Genomic DNA, 21,143 nt, shown 5'->3' with positions numbered 1-21,143 from the left:
TGGGCCTGAGATACAGTGTTTGCTGTGGACTTTGTTAAAATGGAAGAGGAAGATCAGCAATAGGAGGTAAACAGTAAGGAACACACAGCTCTTCTGGATTTGTATGCTCTAACACAAAGGCAGGGGGCTTTCTGGGCTGGTGACATCCCTGTAGTTGTACGGCCTGTTGCCATACACAATCCCAGCACCACAAGAAAGCAAGACTCAAGACTGATTCCCATCTACACAGGCTCCGGAGGCAACCCAAGAACTAAAGACCAACTAGGTCAATGCAAACCTATGGGGAAAGCAAACCCGGTTTCTGTTAGGAGGCAATAGTGCTAATATAGCGTGGAGGTTGCTTGTGGGATAAGTGGCCATGGGAACCAGGGAACAAATTGTTCTCAGAGAGTTTCCATTTTTTAATAGCCTTTGCACTGGAAACTTGGCTTTTGAGCCACCAAGGGGTGGGGGAATGCTTTGTCATGGATAAGAAAGCTCATTTAGAACAGGAAACTAGTATTTCTCTGGTCTGAGAGGTTTTGCTACTGGAGTACACACCAACGATCAGTACTAGGAATGAGATTTACAAATGACCTGAAGGGCAATTCCAGCGCACTTTGAAACTGCCAGTAAATGGGACTTCAGTGAAAGTAGATATACAATATTTCATTTAGGGGAAAATAAATGAGATTATCCTTCTTAAATGTGAAAGCTCTGAGTTAGCTGTTACATCTCAGAAAAAGAATTTAAGAATCAGTGCAGATTTTCACCTTCACCTGAGACAAACTCAGTGTGACACAGTAAGTCAGCTACAACGCAGAAAAGGAAACAGGAGTGAATTCTTGGAGGAGAGAGCGCATGCTTGGGTTTTTTTTTTTTAAGATCAAGAATAGTATCTTAAAGGTTCCACGTATGTTCTACTTTGAATGTAATAAGGGAGAGACCACCAGGGCATGATTTTTCCCAAGAATAGATTCTGGAAACCTCTGTGCCATTTGTACACAGTCAAAAGATTTTTCAGTAGTTATAACAGACTATTTTGCAGGTGTTTGCTTTGAAAAAGTCTTTTTAAAGTTCAGTTTTGTATAAGCTGTTCTTACCCAATCTACAAAGCCAGGGCTGTACTTGAGGCATGCCCAGTCCCATCAACCTCCTGGGGCCCAGTGGATTACTTAGAAGCTAATATAGTCATGGAAATAAGTTGTCATGGGCCACCAAGAAGGGCAGTTTCAGAAAGAGTCTCCCACAGAGGCTCTGCCATGAATAACAAGGTGGTCCAGGAGACGGCTGCACCCCGGGCAGCTGTGTGCTAGGCCCAGGTAGAACTCTTGTAAGGAAAACACTACAGAAGAGCAGTGTGAAATGACCGCTTAGAGGACATTTGGGGGTCGGGGGCAACATGCACAAGGCACAGGTGCATTTTGCAAGAACAATATTAGGTTTCTGGTGTTTTTAGCTGCCAAAATCAATGTCAGATTTAAGTTAATCCGACTTTTTTTTTTTTGAGGCTTTTTTTTTATTTATTTGTTTGTTTGCTTGTTTGTTTGCTTTGTTTATACAAGCACTGGGTACAGTCAGAAGCGCGGGAGGGTGAGAGAATTCACCAGAGCACCAGAGCGGGGAGCAGAGCAGGCAGAAGGACCGAAGTACACTGCTGAGGGGAGCAGCGGGCGGCAGGAGAGGTCTGCGCGCCATGTGGGACCCTCCTCCGGTGGCCAGGGAACAGCCGGGGATCGAACTGGCGCCACAGAGGCCGCGGGCAGCTTCACAACCCAGCACTCAACCGCTGCGCCACCGGGGAGGCCCAATCCGACTTTCTTTTTTTTTATCATTCTCATTATACCTTGGGACTAGCATTATGGGGCCTTGGGTAAACACATCTCTGAACATCAATCCCCTCTTTTGTAAAATTGGGACAACACATTGATATTAGTACTTAGGCCTCACAAGACAGCTAAATTAAGTAACAAACACAGTGCCTGGCTTATAATAAGTTTTTTTTTTAAATGGAGGCTATCCTCACTAAAAAAATAAAAACAAGATTATTAACAACAACAAAAAAAATAATGTCAGTTTGAAACCCCAAGCAGACACAATCTGTAAATGGCACCCCAATGCCTTTCCAAATAGCTGTAAGTTAGAGCCTGTCACAGGCCATTAACAATTACTCCTTAGCTGCCTCTCCAGCCATGACTCCCCTGCTCTGGGGGTGCTCTCTATCCTCCTGACTCTAAAAAGCAAAGAAGCCCACAGCACCGCAAGTCCCAGGCCATCTTCTTCTCTAGCGCACTTGCTGGTCTAGGGGACAGGAGGAAATAGTCCTATTTCCTAGGTCGTCATGAAGTCCTACCTCACTGATCTAAATTAGTTTTCTTCCTCGCTCACGGAGACCACGCTTCGAATACACTGGCAAAACCCATCTTGGACATCCCCCACGGCTCCTTTTCATGTTTTTTTTTTTTAAATCTTCCCTGTTTAGAAGTGGGGAGAGATGGAACAGCAAAGAGGTGGCAGAGGAGAAATCATGTTCTGACAGCAAAGAAGCAATAATTAAATACAGTCCACTTTTTTTTAACATAGGTTAAATTAGAAAATAAAAACCAGTTTACCTGACCCTGAAGTAACTATAAACTGCTGTAACCCCAGATAAACTTCTAAATTGTCCTGAAGAACTGGGAACTGAAAACAAAGAAACAAAGATTAAAGAAAAAACATAAATGTGAATTTTATAACATTTTAACACTAAAATATTATAAATACCTATGGGCAAGAAGGGATGGGATTAAAAAAAAATCTTTTCTCTGGGAACCTTTACACGCCACCATAAAGGAATGCCCCCTTCAACAGCCCACCACCCCTGTGCTCCCAACAATATCTACAAATTATATTTGAAATAAGAAAGAAAACAGCTTGTCAGTTTGATGCTTTTTGTTTTTAAACAGAGCAGTGGGTGCTGGGGTGATAAGTTAGGTTCCTAAAAGAGGCCATCGAGCCCCAAGATGACCGACACCTTTCAGAGCTCTGAGGCAAGGCCTATCTCCCTTCAAATCCACCCTTGAGAAGTATCAGCTGTTCCTATTGAAATGCTGGGGAAAGGGAAAAGAGGGGCCAATAACACACTGAGCAGACAGACCTTTTAACCAGAGTTGTATCTTTTCTCTCTAAAGGTATTAACTCACTGTAAAGACACTTTTATGTGACTGGTCACTAAGCAAAACAGATGGCAAAATAAAATGTCACTTTCATAAAAGAACAGAAGACACAGTTGGTTTGGGTAATGCAAAGCAGACCCCAATAAATTATCTTGCCTTTGAAGAAGAGACGGGCTCAATGAGATCTCCTCATATAACAAGCACCCTTGTGCCACTTAGTGAATCAAATAAGTCCTTGTGACTAACAATTATAGTAACAAACAGGCAGAGTACTCGCAATTTACTGAGTGAGCTTTACAAAGGTTATTTTTTAAATGTAATTTTTAAAAATTTTTACTAATGTAACTTTTATAAACAAATTCTCTACTTGGCCTGGCCATTTTCAAGCTACTGAGGAAGGCTTGAAGGCATTAATAAGACTCGCATTATATCCAAGAGTTTAAGAAAGAACAGGGCTTCCAAAAGTTGACTTAAAATATTTAGGAAAACGTCAGCATTTGTGAAATCTGAGGGTCTATTATGGTAATTATTATTCTGTTTAAAATACATACACTTTATAATAACGGTAAGCAAGAAAGCCTTACTGCTCAAGCTACATGTACAGGGAAATAAGGTTCTTTATTCCCTTCCAAATGGTGAGTTACCAGTGTTGAGAAGGCGTGTGTGGGAAGAAGCTCCATCACTTTAGCCACTACCTCCAAGCTCTGGCGTAAGTACCGCTGCCACTCTGTCTGCTGCTGTGGGGGAAACACAGAAGGATCAGCTCTCCTAGACAGGGGCCTTGTTGTCATCCCTGCCAATCTACCCTCTGCCTCAAGTCAACTCTGACATACAATTTTGAAGAAATGAAAATGAAAATGACCGAACCAGGTTATTTGGTATTTCAAAAGGGCCATGCTGGAATAGACTTTTTAATCCAATGAATTCATTTTATAAAAAATGATTTCCTCAGATAGAATGATGAACTTTTCTCCCATTGGCTCACAGGAATACAGATTTAAAAAGTCACTTGTGAAATTCTCCCGTCCCTTTCCATCATCCCAGCGGTGGGAACTGGTCCCCCATCACCTCCTGAAGCAATCCATCACTAGGCTCCCACAGGACAACTGACTACATCAGTGCCACTCAAACTCTGGTCCAGACAGGCAGCATCAGCCTCTTCAGGGAGCTGGTAAGAAATGCAAATTCTGTGGCCCCACCCCAAAGGTCCTGAGTCAGAACCTGTTTTACAAGCTGTCCAAGCAGTTCTGTCCACACTGAAATGAGAAGCATTGTCCTAAATCATATAGTAAGCCAGTGAAGCTCAAGTCTACTAAGTGCCTACTATGTACCAGGCATGCAGCCAGTCAGTTCCTCCACAGTTAACTGTCAACAGGATTCAGAACAAATTACTGTCCTTTTGAGAGATAAGGAAATTAAAGCTCAAAGAAATTCAATGCCTAAACCTCTACCTCCTTCACGCCCACAGTTGAAAAGATTTAAATCCAGGCTATCTGGTTCCAAGTACAGGCTCTTTCTAACACAAACATCACTACCCTCAAGGTCTTGACCATGCCACAGTCACTGTTGTTTTGACAGCCCTAACAATGACTTGAAAATTTTAAAGTGCATGGTGTTTCAGATAAAGAAACACTGGAGTTGTGTCCTTAAAGACACTTTCCTTAACAATGTTGGGCACAGAAGCCTCAGTAAACTCCAGACATGTTAAAAGACATTAGTTCAGAAAATATACTTAAGTGTCCCTTTAACTACTTCCACCAGCACCTAGCTAGGTTCTATTTGTTGCCCAGAGTAGGGAGCAGAAGTGCAGGTACAAGGCAAGGGAAACAGGAGGAACAGAGTTCTTATGAAATCACTCTTCACTATACACATATCTCTCTGCTTACAACTCTAGTCCATAGGGGTGAAAATGCCTGTAAAGCTTTTGGGTTTTTTGTTTTTGTTTTTAATAATGAATGAACCCAAAGAGACCCGTAGGATATAAATTTCAAATGCACAACTCAAACCTTAACACTACTCTAGCTTAAAACTAGTCTCCAGAGCAGGAGGCTTATATTGTAGGTCTGAAATGCAGCACTTTGATTCAGACCAGAACAGGACAACGATTCAAGGTTGTTTACAATGTGCGGCTTACATCATCATCCAGAGTCTCGTCATCCAATTCCTCCAACTGGGCCTGGTTGTATCTGAACTGGATTCGGTTCAACACCTCCGTGAGCAAGAGAACTAGGGCGTCTTCGTACCTATGTAGCAGGGAGAAATTCAACATCAGGTGAAAGCAGGCTTTTAGCCTAGGATTTTGAAGAGTTCCTGTACTATGAAGGGATAATAGTGTCCACGGTGGATTATCACATACAAGAATCATCTAAATTCCACTGAGTTATCAGTTGACAGGTATATGTGCACAGAATGGTAGCAGGGATATTTATTTGACATTTTCTAGATGGACTGGCCCTTTATCATTGTACAATGTCCTCCTTCGTCTCTGTTAACAATTCTTGATTTAGAGTCTGCTTTGTATGACAATAGGATAGCCACTACCATGCATCTCATCTGCTTACTGTTTACAAAGAAGATCATTTTCCATCCTTTTACTTTCAACCTATGTGTGTCTTTAGCACTAAAGTAAGTCTCTTAAGACAACATATAATTGGATCGTGTTTATTTTCTAATTCATTCTGCCAATCTCTTCTTCTTAACTGGAGAATTTAATAATTTACATTTAATATAATTCTATCAGTTCTAAGAAAAGAAGGACTTCTACCACTTTCCTATTTGTAGTCTATATGGCATATCTTTTGTTCTCCCTTATTGCCTTCTTTTGTGTTAAAGGTATTTTCTAGTGTGCCATTTTAATTCTCTTGTCATTTCTTTTACTATATACTTATTTTCTCAGTGGTGGCCCTAGATATTATAGGTACCACATGTAACTATCAATAACTCAATGATTCGATCCTGTTAACAACTGTAAGAGATCAGCGGTATGGGTGATTTTCTGGTGAGAACACTATAAACTGCCCATGCTCCCAAAGCTAGCTGGCTTGAACCCAGGGCTCCCTAACTCAATACCCCATGTTCTTCTCTCTACATGTAAAGTGCCTATGGACTCTGAGTCTCCCCAACCCCCGCCCCAAAACCTAATCTCTAGTCAAGACTTAAAACCTAAAAGAGGAGGGTCTCCCCTGGTGGCGCAGCAGTTGAGCGCTGGGCTGCAAGGCTGCCCACAGCCTCTGCAGCGCCGGTTCGTTCCCTGGCCGCAGGCAAGGGTCCCACAAAAAAAAAAAAAAAAAAAAAAAAACACCACCTACAAGAGGAAATGGAAAAGGCCTGGGAACCCTAACTCTTTGATCCATCTAATAACTCCTAAAAGAAACATTTGCAGCCCCAGGTTTGGTTATTTCCCATATGTGATAAGAACCTAACGCAGAAGACACCAAGTTACACGTGACAGTTGCTACCACAAGGGCAAACTTCTTGCCTAAATATCTGCCCGTCCTGAGATGTTTATGATAAGTTCAGGGACTGCTCCCACTCACAAAGCGAACCACCCAAGCTGGTTATTCAGCTCCCAGTGCCAATCTCCTCTACACAACTTGGGGCCAAGACCACACAAAGCACGTGGTGAGGCAGCTGTCACAGGGGTGCTGTCAACAGGGGTACTGGAGGGAGACAAGAAGGCACGAGGAGTCTATTCTTTCCATGGGCTTGCTGTCCCAGCAGTGTTGCCACAACAAAAGTCACCTGGTAGTAATAATTGGTTCATGTTCTAGCTTTGCTCCACATTGGTTCATGTTCTAGCTTTGCTCCACATGCCCCGAACCGGTCTCAAGGTGCACTCTTCAGAGGTGCTGGCCATGGCCAGGTTACTTTCCTCCTCAAAAGTATGCATCCCAGCAACATGGGGCACCTCCTCTGAGCTCCTGAGGCAGTTGGTTGGTGCCCAACCTTCAGGGATGAGAACACTCGCTACAGGAGTCCCATTCCTCTGATCTTCTAGATTTTACCTCTTTCCTTTGTCACCACTAGCTCTAAAGATTGGAGTTGCTTCCTGTAGTCCTCTTCCGTTCTTATCTCAGTATACCCATCTTACTTTCAAGTCATCAAAATCTGCTTTATCGATTTCCTACCCTGCATTCCTAAAATAATTATGAGTGGTATGTTTTCCTGACAAGACCCTCAGTAAGTCACTGAATCTAATACAAGTGAAAACGAAAACAAGAAGATAACCAGAACTAAAAGGTACCCAATGCCAAGATCAGATACAATCCATTCCAGTCTGAGGATTACAATCCACATGATGAGACTCTGCAGAGACAGGATAAGAGCTATTTAAAAATCCTCCTGAACCATCACATTTCAGAATTTGGTGAGCACAACAGCTCATTTTTTGTCAAAGGCACTGCCCACCCCTTCCCCCAAAAGTGAGTCCTTCAGTGTTTGCAGATGACTTAACCTAAACTAGACTGCAATTGAACATGACCAGGAAAGAATGCTGGCAGGGAAAACTCATTATATGCAACATCTGGGGCCTCCCCAGTGGTGCAGCAGGTTGAGCGCCGTGCTGTGAAGCTGTCCACAGCCTCAGCAGTGTGAGTTCAATCCCGGCTGGCCGGCGAGAATCCCACATAGTGCTGCAGACCTCTCCTGTTACGCCCGCTGCTCCCCTCAGCAGTTTATTTCTGTCATCTGCCTGTTCTGTTCCCCACTCTGTCTCTGGTGAATCCGCTCACCCTCCCGCACCTCTGGCCTGTACCCCAGCTCTTGTATAAAAATAAATAAATCTTTTTAAAAAAAAAATGCAACATCTATGGTGAATATTACCAATAGAGTCAAAACCCCACTTCAGTAGACTTCAGAAAGGTATGATCAAACACTTTAGTCTGGAGTTTCTATTTGCCATTGGCTCACAACATAAATTCCTAACATTACAGAAGTTTCATGCCATAAATTGCTATGATGAAACAAACGTTTTCTCAATATTGTTGGGGAGGGGGGATCCATTTCAGGCCAAAGGCAGATGAAATTCTGTCATCTATTAAAAAGTCTTATTGAGCTATTGATAAAAGGGAGTTTTCAGACTTAAGTGTGCAAAGAATAACCCTAAATTAGACCTAAAATCCTTACTGGCAGAGACCTCCCTTAGGGGGCAAGCATTAAAGTCTAAGCACTATCAATCTATCACCAGTCACTGCAGCCTGAGTTCAATCCCCAGCCAGGGAGGTGACTCACATGGTGCAGCAGATCTCTCCTGTCTCGCCCACTGCTCCCCTCAGCAGTGCACTCAGTAGATCTGCTGCACCTCCCCCTGCAGTGACCCTCAGGGCTAATGGCTTTTGCCATGGTCCCTGAGGTCCGGCGTGGGCAAGGAACCATGCGCGCAGGGGGAGAACAGCAAACTCCCTAAGATGCAGAGAAGCCGAATGCCTGCCAAGAGATAACGACCACCAGAAGCTGCCACAAAGATGATTAAAAGAAATGCTGACCACCTGGAACCTTATCTCGCTTTCTCAAGGCCCACAAACTTTATTCTGCTACAACTGTCTTTCTAAAATCTTTCCTTTTTCTGGTCATTGATTGTTAATTAAAAAACATACGTAATTTAATAATTAGGCTAATGCAAATGAAACATTACTAAACACTGTGTTATAATAGAATTGTTAGTTTAATAATCTTTCTGTTATATGCTTAACTTTAGTACCTTTGATATTAACTGCATTATAATATAAATTTACCTATGACAATTAATTATGAGTAAACATAAGTAGGTAATAGTAGTAGTAATTAGTACAAGAATACAGAAAGAGTTAATAACCTGTCTACTTAGGAATGCAGCTAGGTCCAGATGTATTGTGGACATAAATCACTGCCCTGTCAATGATAAGCTAAACCTATGAGCAAACTAATTTCTTTGATGTTCACTGTTCCTATGCCTTTGGAAAAAACATATATATACTGACCACCGACTCAAATAAAATTGCACTCAGATTTACACTTTCTTGAAGTGTGTCTGTTTGTCATTTCTTTAACCGAATCCCTGACCACCCTGCGCAGTCTCTCAACCCTGAGACGGCCTCATCGTCTACTGCTGTGCTGGTCCGTGGCAAGATCCACCTGTTCTGCTCCCCACTCTGTCTCTGGTAAATCCTCTCACCCCCCACACCTCTGGCCTACACCCCAGTTCTTCCATGCACAAATAAGTAAAAATATATCTTTAAAAATATATAAATAAATAAAATCCTTACTGGCATTTGACAACTCTGGCTATTAAACAAATCCAAAAAAAAAAAAAAAAACCCAAACAACAAAACCCTACCGCTAGAATATAAAACCCAACCAAGCAAAAGCGCACTTAGATAACTGACCTCCCAAAGTGTTGGGTGAGAACGGCCAGGAATAATATATGGATGGGCAGACTCTGGGGGCCATTCTTCCCTTCTTCTTCCTTAAGAGAACACTGGGCAAGAGGCTAAATGAAGACTACATTTCCCAGCATCCCTTGCAGGTAAGGTGTGGGTCAAAGGTATATTAAAAGAAGGGTGGAGTTTCAGGGAAACCTTCCTTTGTCCAACTTCTCTCCTTTCTCACTTGTGCTGCTTTAAATTGATGTGATGTTTACAGATCCAACATACATCTCTGACCATAAGATGGCTGAAGGTGGAAGCCATACCAAAAGGTTGGCAGAACAAACAGCTAAAAGAATCCAAAAAATCAGCTGACATACAAAAATGAGGAGATACAGATCATTTCTCAAAAGAATGCCCATCAACAGATGCCAACCTCAAGAAGACAAATGCTGGAACTTTTAAACCAGGTATTATAACCATCCTCCATGAAGTTCTTCAGATAAAAGGTGTTATGAACTAAACTGTATACCCTCAAAAATCCCTATGTTGAAAAATCCCTATGTTGAAGCGCTAACCCCCAGCTTGACTATATTTGGAGAGGAGGCCCATTCCTCTGATCTAGATTTTACCTCTATACCTAGGTATGGTGCTGCTTCCTGTAGTCCTCACCCATCGTTATATCAGTATTCCCATTTTACTGTCCTAGGACTGTTAAAAGGTTATGACGATTAAATGAGGGCACATGGGTAAGGGTCTAATTCATAGGACTTGTAGAAAAGGAAGAAACACAAGAGTGTGTAACACGTGTGTGTGTGCACAGGTGCATGTGCATGCAAGCTCCCCTCACCCCTCTCACCGCACATACACAGAAGAAAGGCTACATGAGGAAGACATAGAAAAAGCATCATCTGCAAGCCACAAAGAGAGTCCTTGCTGGAAACCAAATCTGTCAGCACCTTGGTCTGTGACTTCCAGTCTCAGAACTGCAGTATTTTGTTATGGCAGCCTGAGCTCATTCATACACAAGGTAAATGATAATGAGAAATAACCTCGAATTCCAAGAATAATGGAAAACCAAGATAAATGGCAAATGTATGAGTAAACATAATACACTTTTCTTTCCTATTAAGATATTTTAAGATATGAATGATAGATGAAAGGAAAAAGAGAACTTTGTCTGATGGGGCTTTCAATATACATAGATATAAAACATGGCAACCTCAACAGAAAGAAAGGAAGCTAAAATAACCTATCATGGTGGTAAGATTTCTACATTCTACTTAAAGTGGTAAAATGTTAATGTTAAAAGTATAAAAATGCTAATATCCAGAGTAACCACTAAAAATTTTTCATATAAATGCTCATTAGATACATTGAAAAGGACAACTAAATGAAGCAGAAACTGACAGAATTGAAGGAAATCGACAAACCCACTATTATACTGTGAGAGTCTACCTCTCTCAGTAACTGACAGTATTATGTATGTTGTCTTTATCCTGCTTGTTCTATCAACCAACCTAACCTAACCAACATGTACAGAGCACTCCACCCAACAACAGCAGAATACTCTTTTCAAGTGTATAGTGAACATTTACCAAGAGGGCATAAAACAAACCTTAACAAATTGGAAAGAATTAAAAATCACACAAACTATATTTGCAGATCAAAACAGACTAAAATCGAAGCAAGACAAATGGAAAATCTCCAAATATTTGGCAATTAAACAACACAAAGAAAATATCAAGAAAAAAAACAAAGTACTTAATATTAAAATACTAAAATTTTATGGATTACGCTAAAGCAGTGCTTAGAGACAAACTTACAGCATTTACTAGAAAAGTAAAATGGGAATACTGAGATAACAACAGATGAGGACTACAGATAAACCCATTCTTTGTCCAACTTCTCCCCTTTCTCATTTGTACCGCCTGAACCACAGACAATGGAGAAAAACCTACAGACCTCACAAGTTCTACAAACTTCATGAAATCACACATGTAAGGCAATTACATAGTTGGGGCCCAATAAATACATATGGATGAAGGACAATAAACAAGAAAATGAATAAATACGCATGTGACAAACAAAACCCAAGCCAGATAACTACAAAGGACTGAAGCATAGCCCTGGATAGCTTTTTCAACTAATGCAATAACTAAGACCCTGTTCATTTGCCCTCTGGGATAGTCAAAGGCATGAATTTCTCTTAGCGGAAACTAGAAAGCTTTGGGAGCCCTTATATAAATCTAGTTATATATTTGAAACAACTACCAGTCGTTTCAAAATGTCTTGTGTCATTACAGCACTTCCTCTTTATTAAGCAGATAACCCACTCAGTTGGGGAATAAAGCAACAACATTCCCACACTCACCCACAACTGTTTACAGTCCAATCTCATGTCACCCAGAATCCCCATGCTGGTTAGTTGCCAGCACTTGCCAGCATTCTTGCAACAAAGGGGTTCACAGGACATGACTCAATGATTTTAGGTTGCTTAACTCAATTTAGGCATCCCCCATCTTCCCACAAAAATAAGCTTTTACACAATGGCTCCCTTCACATTGGCAAGCACTAAGAGAAATGAGAGAAGAGATAACTTATTATTGAGCACCTGCTGTCAGTCAGGTATGATACACACACTGGTTTATTTAATTTTCTTAACATCTTATGAAATAGCACAGCCATCCCCAAAGTATAAATGAGGAAAAGGAGGCTGAAATTCAGGTCCTTCCACAATGGCAAATTTGGACAATGAACCTCATCTACAATTTTGTTCAACTAGTTATGTTACAGACAACTTATTCCACTAACACTGGGACTCAAGTTTTCTAAGTTCTCACCAGTTCTGATCAAGAAACTCTTGAACAATCTCACTGAGCAAGGAACATGCTGAGCTCCAAATTTCCAAACTTCTAAGATCAAAAATAAATCCATGTACATTTGTGCTTCTAAATTTGTAGGCTACAATGCCTACCACTTTGTTGTGATGAATGATGCAAAACCTTTAAACCACAAGGGACAGGAACTGAGTGCTGCCTCTGTGACTTAACCACACCTACGTTTCCCATTTAAGACACCAAGAAAACATTCTTGTCTACTTCCTGCAAGTTGCTTCTGAAATTCTGCCTCAAATCACAAGTGTGATTCCAAAAGTACCCCAGCTTCTTTCACATATACATTACCAGTTGAAAAACATTTGATCACATTTACATGCTCTTAGTTAAAATGAATGTGGTGATTATCAGTAGGCAATGTTCTCTATCAGCTGCTTCTGCAAAATAGCATCTTTGTACTGGGATCTCACATAACCTAGAGCTGTGTTTGTCAAACTTGCATTTAAAAACTTTTGGGCACATAGGTGTATAAATAATGTAAGAGGCGAAAGGAAACATAAATAAGTTCAACAATTATCTTCAGGCACCCCTGTGGACTACTTCAACACCCTTCTTTGACGTCTATCACCCTAAACCACTAGGGGGTGTCTGATCAACAAGCAGTTCCCCAGAATGATGGTCACTATCTAACAGCAAAACTACAACACAGCTTTGAAAGTTTGTTTGATTTTTCAAAAGCATAAAAGTGTAATTTTTTTAATCATGAAAAACTAGGAAGCTTCATTTAGAAAAGATAATTAAATGATCAACAATAAAAATCCATAGTGTTGGGCCTCCCTGGTGGCGCAAGGGGTTAAGCACTGCACTATGAAGCAATCCACAGCCTCTACTGCATGAGTTCGCTCCCCGGCTGGCCAGGGAGCAACCCACATGGTGCAGCAGACCTCTCCTGACTCGCCTGCTGCTCCCCTCACAGCAGTGTATTTCAGTCAGTCTGCCTGTTCTGCTCCCCACTCTGTCTCTGGTGAATATTCTCAACACCCCCCCCCCGCCCCCATCTCCGGCCTGTACACCAGCTCTTGTGTGCATAAATAAATCTTTAAAAAAAAAAAAATCCATAGTGTTTAATGTGGTTCTCCAGAATGACTGACAACCGTGATGCCAGGTGACAGACACCTGCAGGTCAACATCTATAGGTGGGCTAAAGGCCTCTAGGCTGCCCAGGGACCCTTGTCACGTAACCCCATGGCCACCACCACAGTCAAACAGCAGCAGCATCTTCTATTTGCTACTGTGGCTGTCACCACTATGCCCATTCACGGCATACTGGGTACACGTCAGACACTGTGCCATGTACTTTATGTGCACGATTTCCTTGAATCACAGTTATACTGCAAGAATGCTACTAATATATTCATTTCGCAAGAGGAAATATAATCAGCACAAAACTTGACTAAAGTGAAACTGCTGCCACATGCAGAAAAGGAATTTAAATTTTCCACACCATTGTTCCTTCTAGTGTTATAATATTCTGCATAAGTGTTTACTTAATATTAATAATCTGCTGTATATTTTCTCAATGAAACCATTTTCTCCACATCTAAAGCACATTTATAACATGTTTTAAAAAGCATTTTCACAGAAATCATTTCCTCAGTTAATTCTTTTTTTTTTTTTTTTTTTTTTAAGATTTATTTATTGATTGATTGATTGATACATACAAGCACTGGGTACAGTTAGAAGCGCGGGAGGGAGAGAGAATTCACCAGAGCCAGAGCGGGGAACAGAGCAGGCAGAAGGACTGAAGTACACTGCTGAGGGGAGCAGCGGGCGGCAGGAGAGGTCTGCGCGCCATGTGGGACCCTCCTCCCGAGGCCGGGGAGCAGCCGGGGATTGAACCGGCGCTGCAGAGACTGCCGGCAGCTTCCCAACCCAGCGCTCAACCGCTGCGCCACCGGGGAGGCCCCTCCTCAGTTAATTCTTCTAACAAGCCTGAGGTGTGAAGAATATCTGCCACTAAATGTAGCAAAATGGGCACAGCTGCAAAACCAAAGGACATGACTATTGGGCAGACAAGATAATTTGATGATGTGCTTTTTCTTTGAAGAATCTCATTCAAAAACACAATTACTGAAAATTGGCAAAAGTGGCCAAAAACAGGATCTACCAGTGTGTCATAAGGTTTCTGACACATGAATAAACTACCCATAACCACATTTGACCTAACACCATAGCAACCTGGAAGTTATTTTGCAATCATAAAAATAATGTTTGGGAACAAAAGTACTAAATATTCTGTTTAACATTTTAAAAAACACACTTCAGTCAATCTGCCTATTCTGTTCCCCACTCTGTCTCTGGTGAATCCTCTCACCACCCCCCACCCCCCACCGCACCTCTGGCCTGTACCCCAGCTCTTGTATGCATAAATAAATAAATCTTAAAAAAAAAATCCATAGTGTTTAATGTGGTTATCCAGAATGACTGACAACCGTGATGCCAGGTGACACACACCTGAAGGGGCAGGTCAACATTCTATAGGTGGGCTAAAGGCCTCTAGGCTGCCCAGCTAAGAAAGGTTTTAGCAGTTTAATCCAACTTTTCCAGCTAAGAAACTTAGCTGGAAACTTTTTCAGCTAAGAAAGGTTTTAGTGGTTTAATACGACTTTTCTGAGGAGGGCATTCTCCTCTCCACCTCCATGGGGTACATTCCTTGGGAAGGGGCACTCGCTGTCTTTACCACCCACCACTGATGTCATTTACTGAGCATCTGTATGTGCCAAGCAGTCCAGGTACATTCGCTTACTTCATTTCAGTAATGACCACAGTATACAGGAAACATACTTTCTGTTTGTAAGCAAGGTAAACAGACTTGATGAACATATGGGGGGGGGGGGAATTTATGTCACAAATACAATAAAGAAACAGACAAAACTAAACCAAAACAAACCGTAGAAATCAAAATGCAGAACTGAGGCTACTGGGGAGGGAGGGTGGGGCCTAGTCGGGCGGGGAGGAGACCCAGGGTACTACGGTGGAGAACTGCCGGTGCTGTGGTGATGGTCCTGATGTGAAATAGGACAGCTGAAGAGCTGTGAACCTGTGCCCTTCATAACACAGTGTTGTATTTTTTAATGAGGTAATAATGTTGGTTTATAAAAAATAACTATCTTTGAATGGTGGGATTATTCTCTATATTTTCCTAGTTTGTAAAATACTTTCTTTTCATAACAATTATTTCTTTGTGAATTTCTGAACACATATAAAAGAATATAATGAATCCCAAGTTCCTATTAACTAAGTTCAATATCAATATAAACACCTGGCCAATTCTGTCCCTTCTATAAGCCAACCCTTTGTCCCTTCCCAGTGAATTATTTTAAAACAAATACCAAATGTTGTATTGTTTCATGCAATACACACTTCAGTCTGTATTTCCAAAGTAAGGGCCATTAAAAACACACACAAACATTATACATTAAAAAAAAAAAATCAATAATATATATTACTTTTATAATCAGAAAAAGTCTTAAGAAAACAAGATATATGAGGAAAAAGGAGAGGAAAATGCTCATTGGCATTAACTTCCTAACCAACTTACATGACTCATTTTCACTGGAAGTTTCTGGCTTTCACTGGAAATTTCTTGTGACCTTTTAGTCACAAAAAAACTGGCAAAACTCTACCTTTAGTAATCATTGTTTCTGGAACTTACCTGTTGAGAACTGCTTCCTTGTCTCCAAGACGACTTTTAATTTTACTTGTCAGATAGTCCAAAAAGAGCGTCCAGATATCCAAACAAGAGAAGTAACCTTCATGTGTAGGCTAGGGCACAAAAAGAAAGGCAGACATGAGATTACTTGGTGCATCTCCTCCTTAGAGACACACCCACCAGTGCTGATGTCCCCTAGAATGGTAAAACCATCAGCCTAGGTTCCCCTACCTTCCTGCGGACCACAACTGGTATCTTATTGGGTGCTCAAACCGAGCCTGTTGAACATAACAAGACAAGGGGTACCAGGGAACACATCAGTAGGGAGACAGGAGGCAGAATAAACTGAGTTACAAAATAAGCCAAGCTGACAGCTATTTTAAAATATGAGACTGTGATGGAGGGGGCTCTTACAGATCATCAACTCAAATCTGTTCTACAGAGAAAGAAACAGATCCAGAAATATAATTCAAGACAAGGAGGAGGAGCAGGTTCCTTTGCCCTCGGCCGACGTGCTTTCCAATATATGCCATTACAAAACCTAAAATAAGTTTCAGTGACTCCAAAGGAGACAAGTTTTACACATTTGAACATGAAGTGACATTTGCAGTTTCTTATATAACAGATTGAAAAGGAGCTTGTTAATTCTAACTCTTGGGCATTATCTTATCTGCAAAAGTAGGGGTGTCAAAAAGGCTAGAGCAACCTCTAACCAACTGCTGATAAAGACAGAAAGAGACGAAAAAAGCCAATTCTTTGAGGGTGCTAGGCCTGGACCATTGCACTGATTAACCTACCCAAGAGTCTTGAGATTTTCATTTCAAGCAAAATCTAAGCTCAATGTTCTCCCACATCCAGTCCTTCCAATACATATTCAGTTTTCATCAGTGCCCCCCCCACCAAACTCCTTATATAGCAACTAAAATTTCTGCTACTCTAAGAACTCTCTGGTTATAGTTATGATTGCTTTATTGAACCACACACTGGGGTGGTATGAGCATAGCCACAATATGATCATCATCTTAGATCGGCTTTCTTCCTTTTATAATCCAGAGAAATTCACAAGCTTACAATGGTGTAAGTGGAATTTGTCCAAGGAATAACTAACATGAGTAGTAACAAGCAGTGGGAAGGAGTTCTGTACCCAGGCCGTGTCTCAGACAGAAAACTGCAAGTTTAAAAATGGAGCAGACTTCAACCTCAAAACCCACAGGGAAGCCCTAGAGCAAGACTTCTATAGCTCAGTCAGGACCACTGACAAAGCTTCCTCAGAAAACAGAATGACCACTTCCTGTCACCACTTGAAAGTTCACAAAACTCAGGATGTCCATGACATGAGATGAGCCAGAGAACAGCAAGAAAAAAATAAGCCATGTGGAAATAATACAGGAAGCTGGTGGACAGGCCTTAGCTTGCATGGTTAGCAGGTGCAGCCTTGTCCTGACTTCTACTTGCTGAGTTTACCTCTCAGTCGTCACCTCGTCATCCTTCCCCCATTTGAAAAGACGCACCAGTTGCCCCAAAGAACATAACTGAGCAGATGCTTTGCAAAAGTGCACCACATACACAGCTGTTATCAAAGTACTTGGCAATTACACACATCCTCCCAGGCCCTGAATGGAGGAGTTACTATGCAGCACAAAGCTGGGGGAAAGCTGGGGGGAAGCTTCTGCAGGACCTGAAACACCACATTCGCATCCACATCTGCAGCCGCGCTGTGCGGCCCTGTGCGCTGCACAAGACCGGCCTCAGCATCAATCACAGTGGGCACAGATGTTAGGGTCACAAAGACGAGAGGCCAACTACACTTTGGGAGTCATTCAACTCCTCAGAACCCTCACAGACAAATATCTGGTGAGTATTAGTGGTTCAAGGGACATCCGTTAGTCCTAGGTGGTGAAAGAAATGCAGGTAAAGAAACAGAAGAGAGAAAATGGTTAAAGGTACTAATACCATCTTTGTCTTACTACTGTTCTTTCAAAATGTTTACTGGTAGTAAAACTTCTATGACTTTTAGAAGTGAAAGGCAAAAATATTGAGAATATACTCATAACGCCCCTCTGGACAAGAGCAAAGACACACTTTCCACTTTACAGAGAATCAAACTATGATAAAGTAAGATCACACTTCATGAACAGATGAGAAGACAGATTTACCCAAGAGTGATCAGTTTCTCACTCTTAAATCTCAGCCCAAAGATCTCCCCGGCCACCACTGCTGCCATCTTTTTTCCACTCGCCTCTCCAGCGAGGGGCTGCCGCCCCTACGTGGAGCACTGCACGGCGTGGAGCACAGTCCAGGCTCTTGCCCTCTGTCCAGTGTTCAGCTCTGTGCCTACATGGATCTCAGAAAGGGAGGTGCTCACACAGGAGGCCAAGAGAGCAGAAGGGAACTCAGCTGACAGCGACCTGCCATTAAAGGGAGGAAAGAAGAGCCCTACTGTGTGCTTCATGACCATATTTTTTCTTTTCCCAGTATACAAACATAATTTATAAATACATAAAATCACCACATTCAGTTCTGTGGAAAATAAAATGTAGGAGTCTAGTGAAAGAATCACAGAAGATGAACAATGGGGAAGGCCCACAAGACAGCCCATTATCCGCTTAGGTAAAGAAAATGGGACCTGAGGACATTTAAAAACTTGCTCGAGGATGCACACCTACTGGAAATAACCAAAGCTCAAACATGGAACATTGAGGTCCAAGTCCAAAGAAGGAAGCCTAAGTTACATGCATGATTTAAAGCTATTTTTTAGCTTTCTTGTATATCATATGCTAAAGGGAGCACATTTCAAATAGGGAGCAAAACTTGAAGACATTTTTATTCCACTTCCCCCAATAGGACCCCTTCTTCCAAGCTTAGCCTGGCTCCTTGTCTCGCTTTCATTTCTGCTACACTTATCCAAGCGTATCGCTCACATCCTTTTTTCCTGTCCCCTTCAAGATTTCGTTAGATCCACCTGTGACGCTTCTCTCCAGCCTCCCCCATGTACCTCATCACGCTTCTCCTCGTCCTTGGTCTGGAAAGCTCAGCATGGTTGAGCTTGCTCTGCACTCAAGGTCCCTCTTAGATACCGTGATGCCTCCTCACCTCTGGTCTCCTCTTACAGCTCTGGCCTTTCCCCTCCTCCCAGGAAGGGTTCACCCTTATCACTGGGTAGGTTTTTTTGTGGGGGTTTTTTGGTAGTTTATCTTTTTATTTTTCCAATGTCTTCTTTTACTGTTTTGTTTAGGCTCCATTTCCATAGTCTTTCTTACTTGATACTTAGGCTTTTTTTTTTTTTTTTTTTTTTTTTTTGGATTTTTTGTTTTAAAGATTTATTTTTGCATACAAGAGCCAGGGTACAGGTCAGAGATACAGGGAGTGAGAGGATTCACCAGAGACAGAGTGGGAAACAGAACAGGCAGACTGACTGAAATACACTGCTGAGGGGAGCAGCGAGTGAGACAGGAGAGGTCTGCTGAGACAGGAGAGGTCTGCTGCACCATGTGGGTTGCTCCCTGGCCAGCTGGGGATTGAACTCGTGCTGCAGAGGCTGCAGATTGCTTCATAGTGCAGAGCTTAACCCCTTGTGCCACCAGGGAGGCCCACTTAGGCTATTTTTGTTTGAAGATTCTGCTGAAGTTAGTCTATAATGGACCATGCAGCCATCGGGGGTCTGGTCTCAAAGTTGTCTAGTGACAGCCTGCGCCTTTCCTCCTCCTCCACGCTGTTTAATTGAGGTGCCTGTTCCCTGTTGGTTGCTGTTGCTTTATAATAACCCCTTTTGCACTTCTTTCATGCTTGGCTTAGTGTTTGTTTTTGCTTCTCAGTGAAGCTCCTTTCCCTTCCTTCTTGAAGGTTCTAGCCTGGAAGTCTTTGTGAGTACTCAACCAGCTCCTGCCACTCCCTTCTCACCTGTGAGGTCTCTGCTGAGCTCCACTTGATGTTTCCCTAACAATTTACCCTTCCTTAGTGTTCCATGCTTGCTACTAGCTTTCAACACTTTTATTATAATGTGTCTTAGATTGTACCTACTATTATTTTGGTTAGCACTCTTGGGCATCTTGGTCTGGTTCATTTCCCTGGTAGATATGCTTCTCAGCATTAGTCTTCAAATACATTTTCTATGCCTTTCTCTATCAAGCTATGCGATACAGATTTATGTACTTGCTATATGTGTGTGATAACCCAATAAAAAGTTTATTTTAAAAACATAAAAATGGGCACAAGAGGCAGGGTGTGACAATGTCTAAAGCTGGACTACAGTGATGGTTGTACAAGTCTATATGTTTGCTCAACATAACTTCATTATACAATTACAAATGGGTGAATTTCATACTACACAAATTTTACCTCAATAAACTTGTAAAAGATATATATAAATTAAAAAACCCTGGATCACTAGGATTTAAATTCAATAAAATGAAAGGGCTGTGCTTGTGAGGGTTATATGTCTAACTCCGAAAATACAGTAAGAGTTGCAAAAATATTTCCTGAATAGGGGAATAAATTGGAGACCACCAAACTTAACCCTCCACTACAACCTCCTTGTGGGACTTTTTAGCTGCAGTTACAGATTAGAACTAAAAGCTCCAATTTCAGACATTTTCTGTATTTTGCTTCTCCGACATAATAGTGGTTAAGAACACAAGCTCCATGGGTTCAAATCCTGGTATCACCACTTACTAACTGTACGACCCCTAGCAATTTACTCTTTGACCTCAGTTTCTTTATATGTATAAAGGAGCTAATAATAACAATATCTGCCCTAGCAGAGTTGTTTGAAGACTAAATGTGTGATCTTCACAAAGTAAGCATTATATAAATGCTTGGGAAATAAATGAAGATTTCTTTCTCCTGGAAATAACAAAATGGACATGGCAGGGGAGTGAGCACCGCTTTACCTGATGAAATGTGTACTTGAACAAAAGTGTCAGAAACTCCACAACAGGGAACTGGGAGTAGGACTCGATTCTTCTTAAGTGAACACTCACAAAGAGCCGCAGAAAGTCAGTAAACTTCTCGATGTAGCTAAATAAGACAAGAAGACAAAGGTGATAATAAGAAACCTAGTCAGCTGCTTAAAAGAGAACTTAAATTCAATCCAAATTTCTTTCAGTACAGAACTAAACAG

At 41.6% G+C, this 21,143-nt stretch overlaps 1 protein-coding gene across 2 annotated transcripts in view; it reads right to left on the bottom strand.

Moving 5' to 3' along the window:
• Nucleotides 1-21,143, bottom strand: part of XPO6 (exportin 6) — a 92,004-nt gene that overhangs the window by 22,135 nt on the left and 48,726 nt on the right. Inside the window, exons 8-12 of one of the 2 annotated variants that reach the window (XM_037507381.2) lie at nucleotides 20,914-21,040; nucleotides 16,028-16,137; nucleotides 5,269-5,377; nucleotides 3,779-3,871; nucleotides 2,592-2,661 (exon numbers count right to left, since the gene is read on the bottom strand). In XM_037507381.2, coding sequence (XP_037363278.1) covers nucleotides 2,592-2,661; nucleotides 3,779-3,871; nucleotides 5,269-5,377; nucleotides 16,028-16,137; nucleotides 20,914-21,040 — 509 coding nt within the window. The remainder of the gene's footprint in view (nucleotides 1-2,591; nucleotides 2,662-3,778; nucleotides 3,872-5,268; nucleotides 5,378-16,027; nucleotides 16,138-20,913; nucleotides 21,041-21,143) is intronic. The other variant, XM_037507382.2, reaches the window with a different exon arrangement.

Source organism: Talpa occidentalis, unplaced genomic scaffold (genome assembly GCF_014898055.3).
Source record: "Talpa occidentalis isolate TD23 unplaced genomic scaffold, MPIMG_talOcc4v2.1 talOcc4.12, whole genome shotgun sequence".
In the NCBI taxonomy this organism is placed as follows: Eukaryota; Metazoa; Chordata; class Mammalia; order Eulipotyphla; family Talpidae; genus Talpa; species Talpa occidentalis.
Note: the sequence above shows the minus strand (reverse complement) of the source record. Positions and strands in the feature narration are given on the sequence as shown.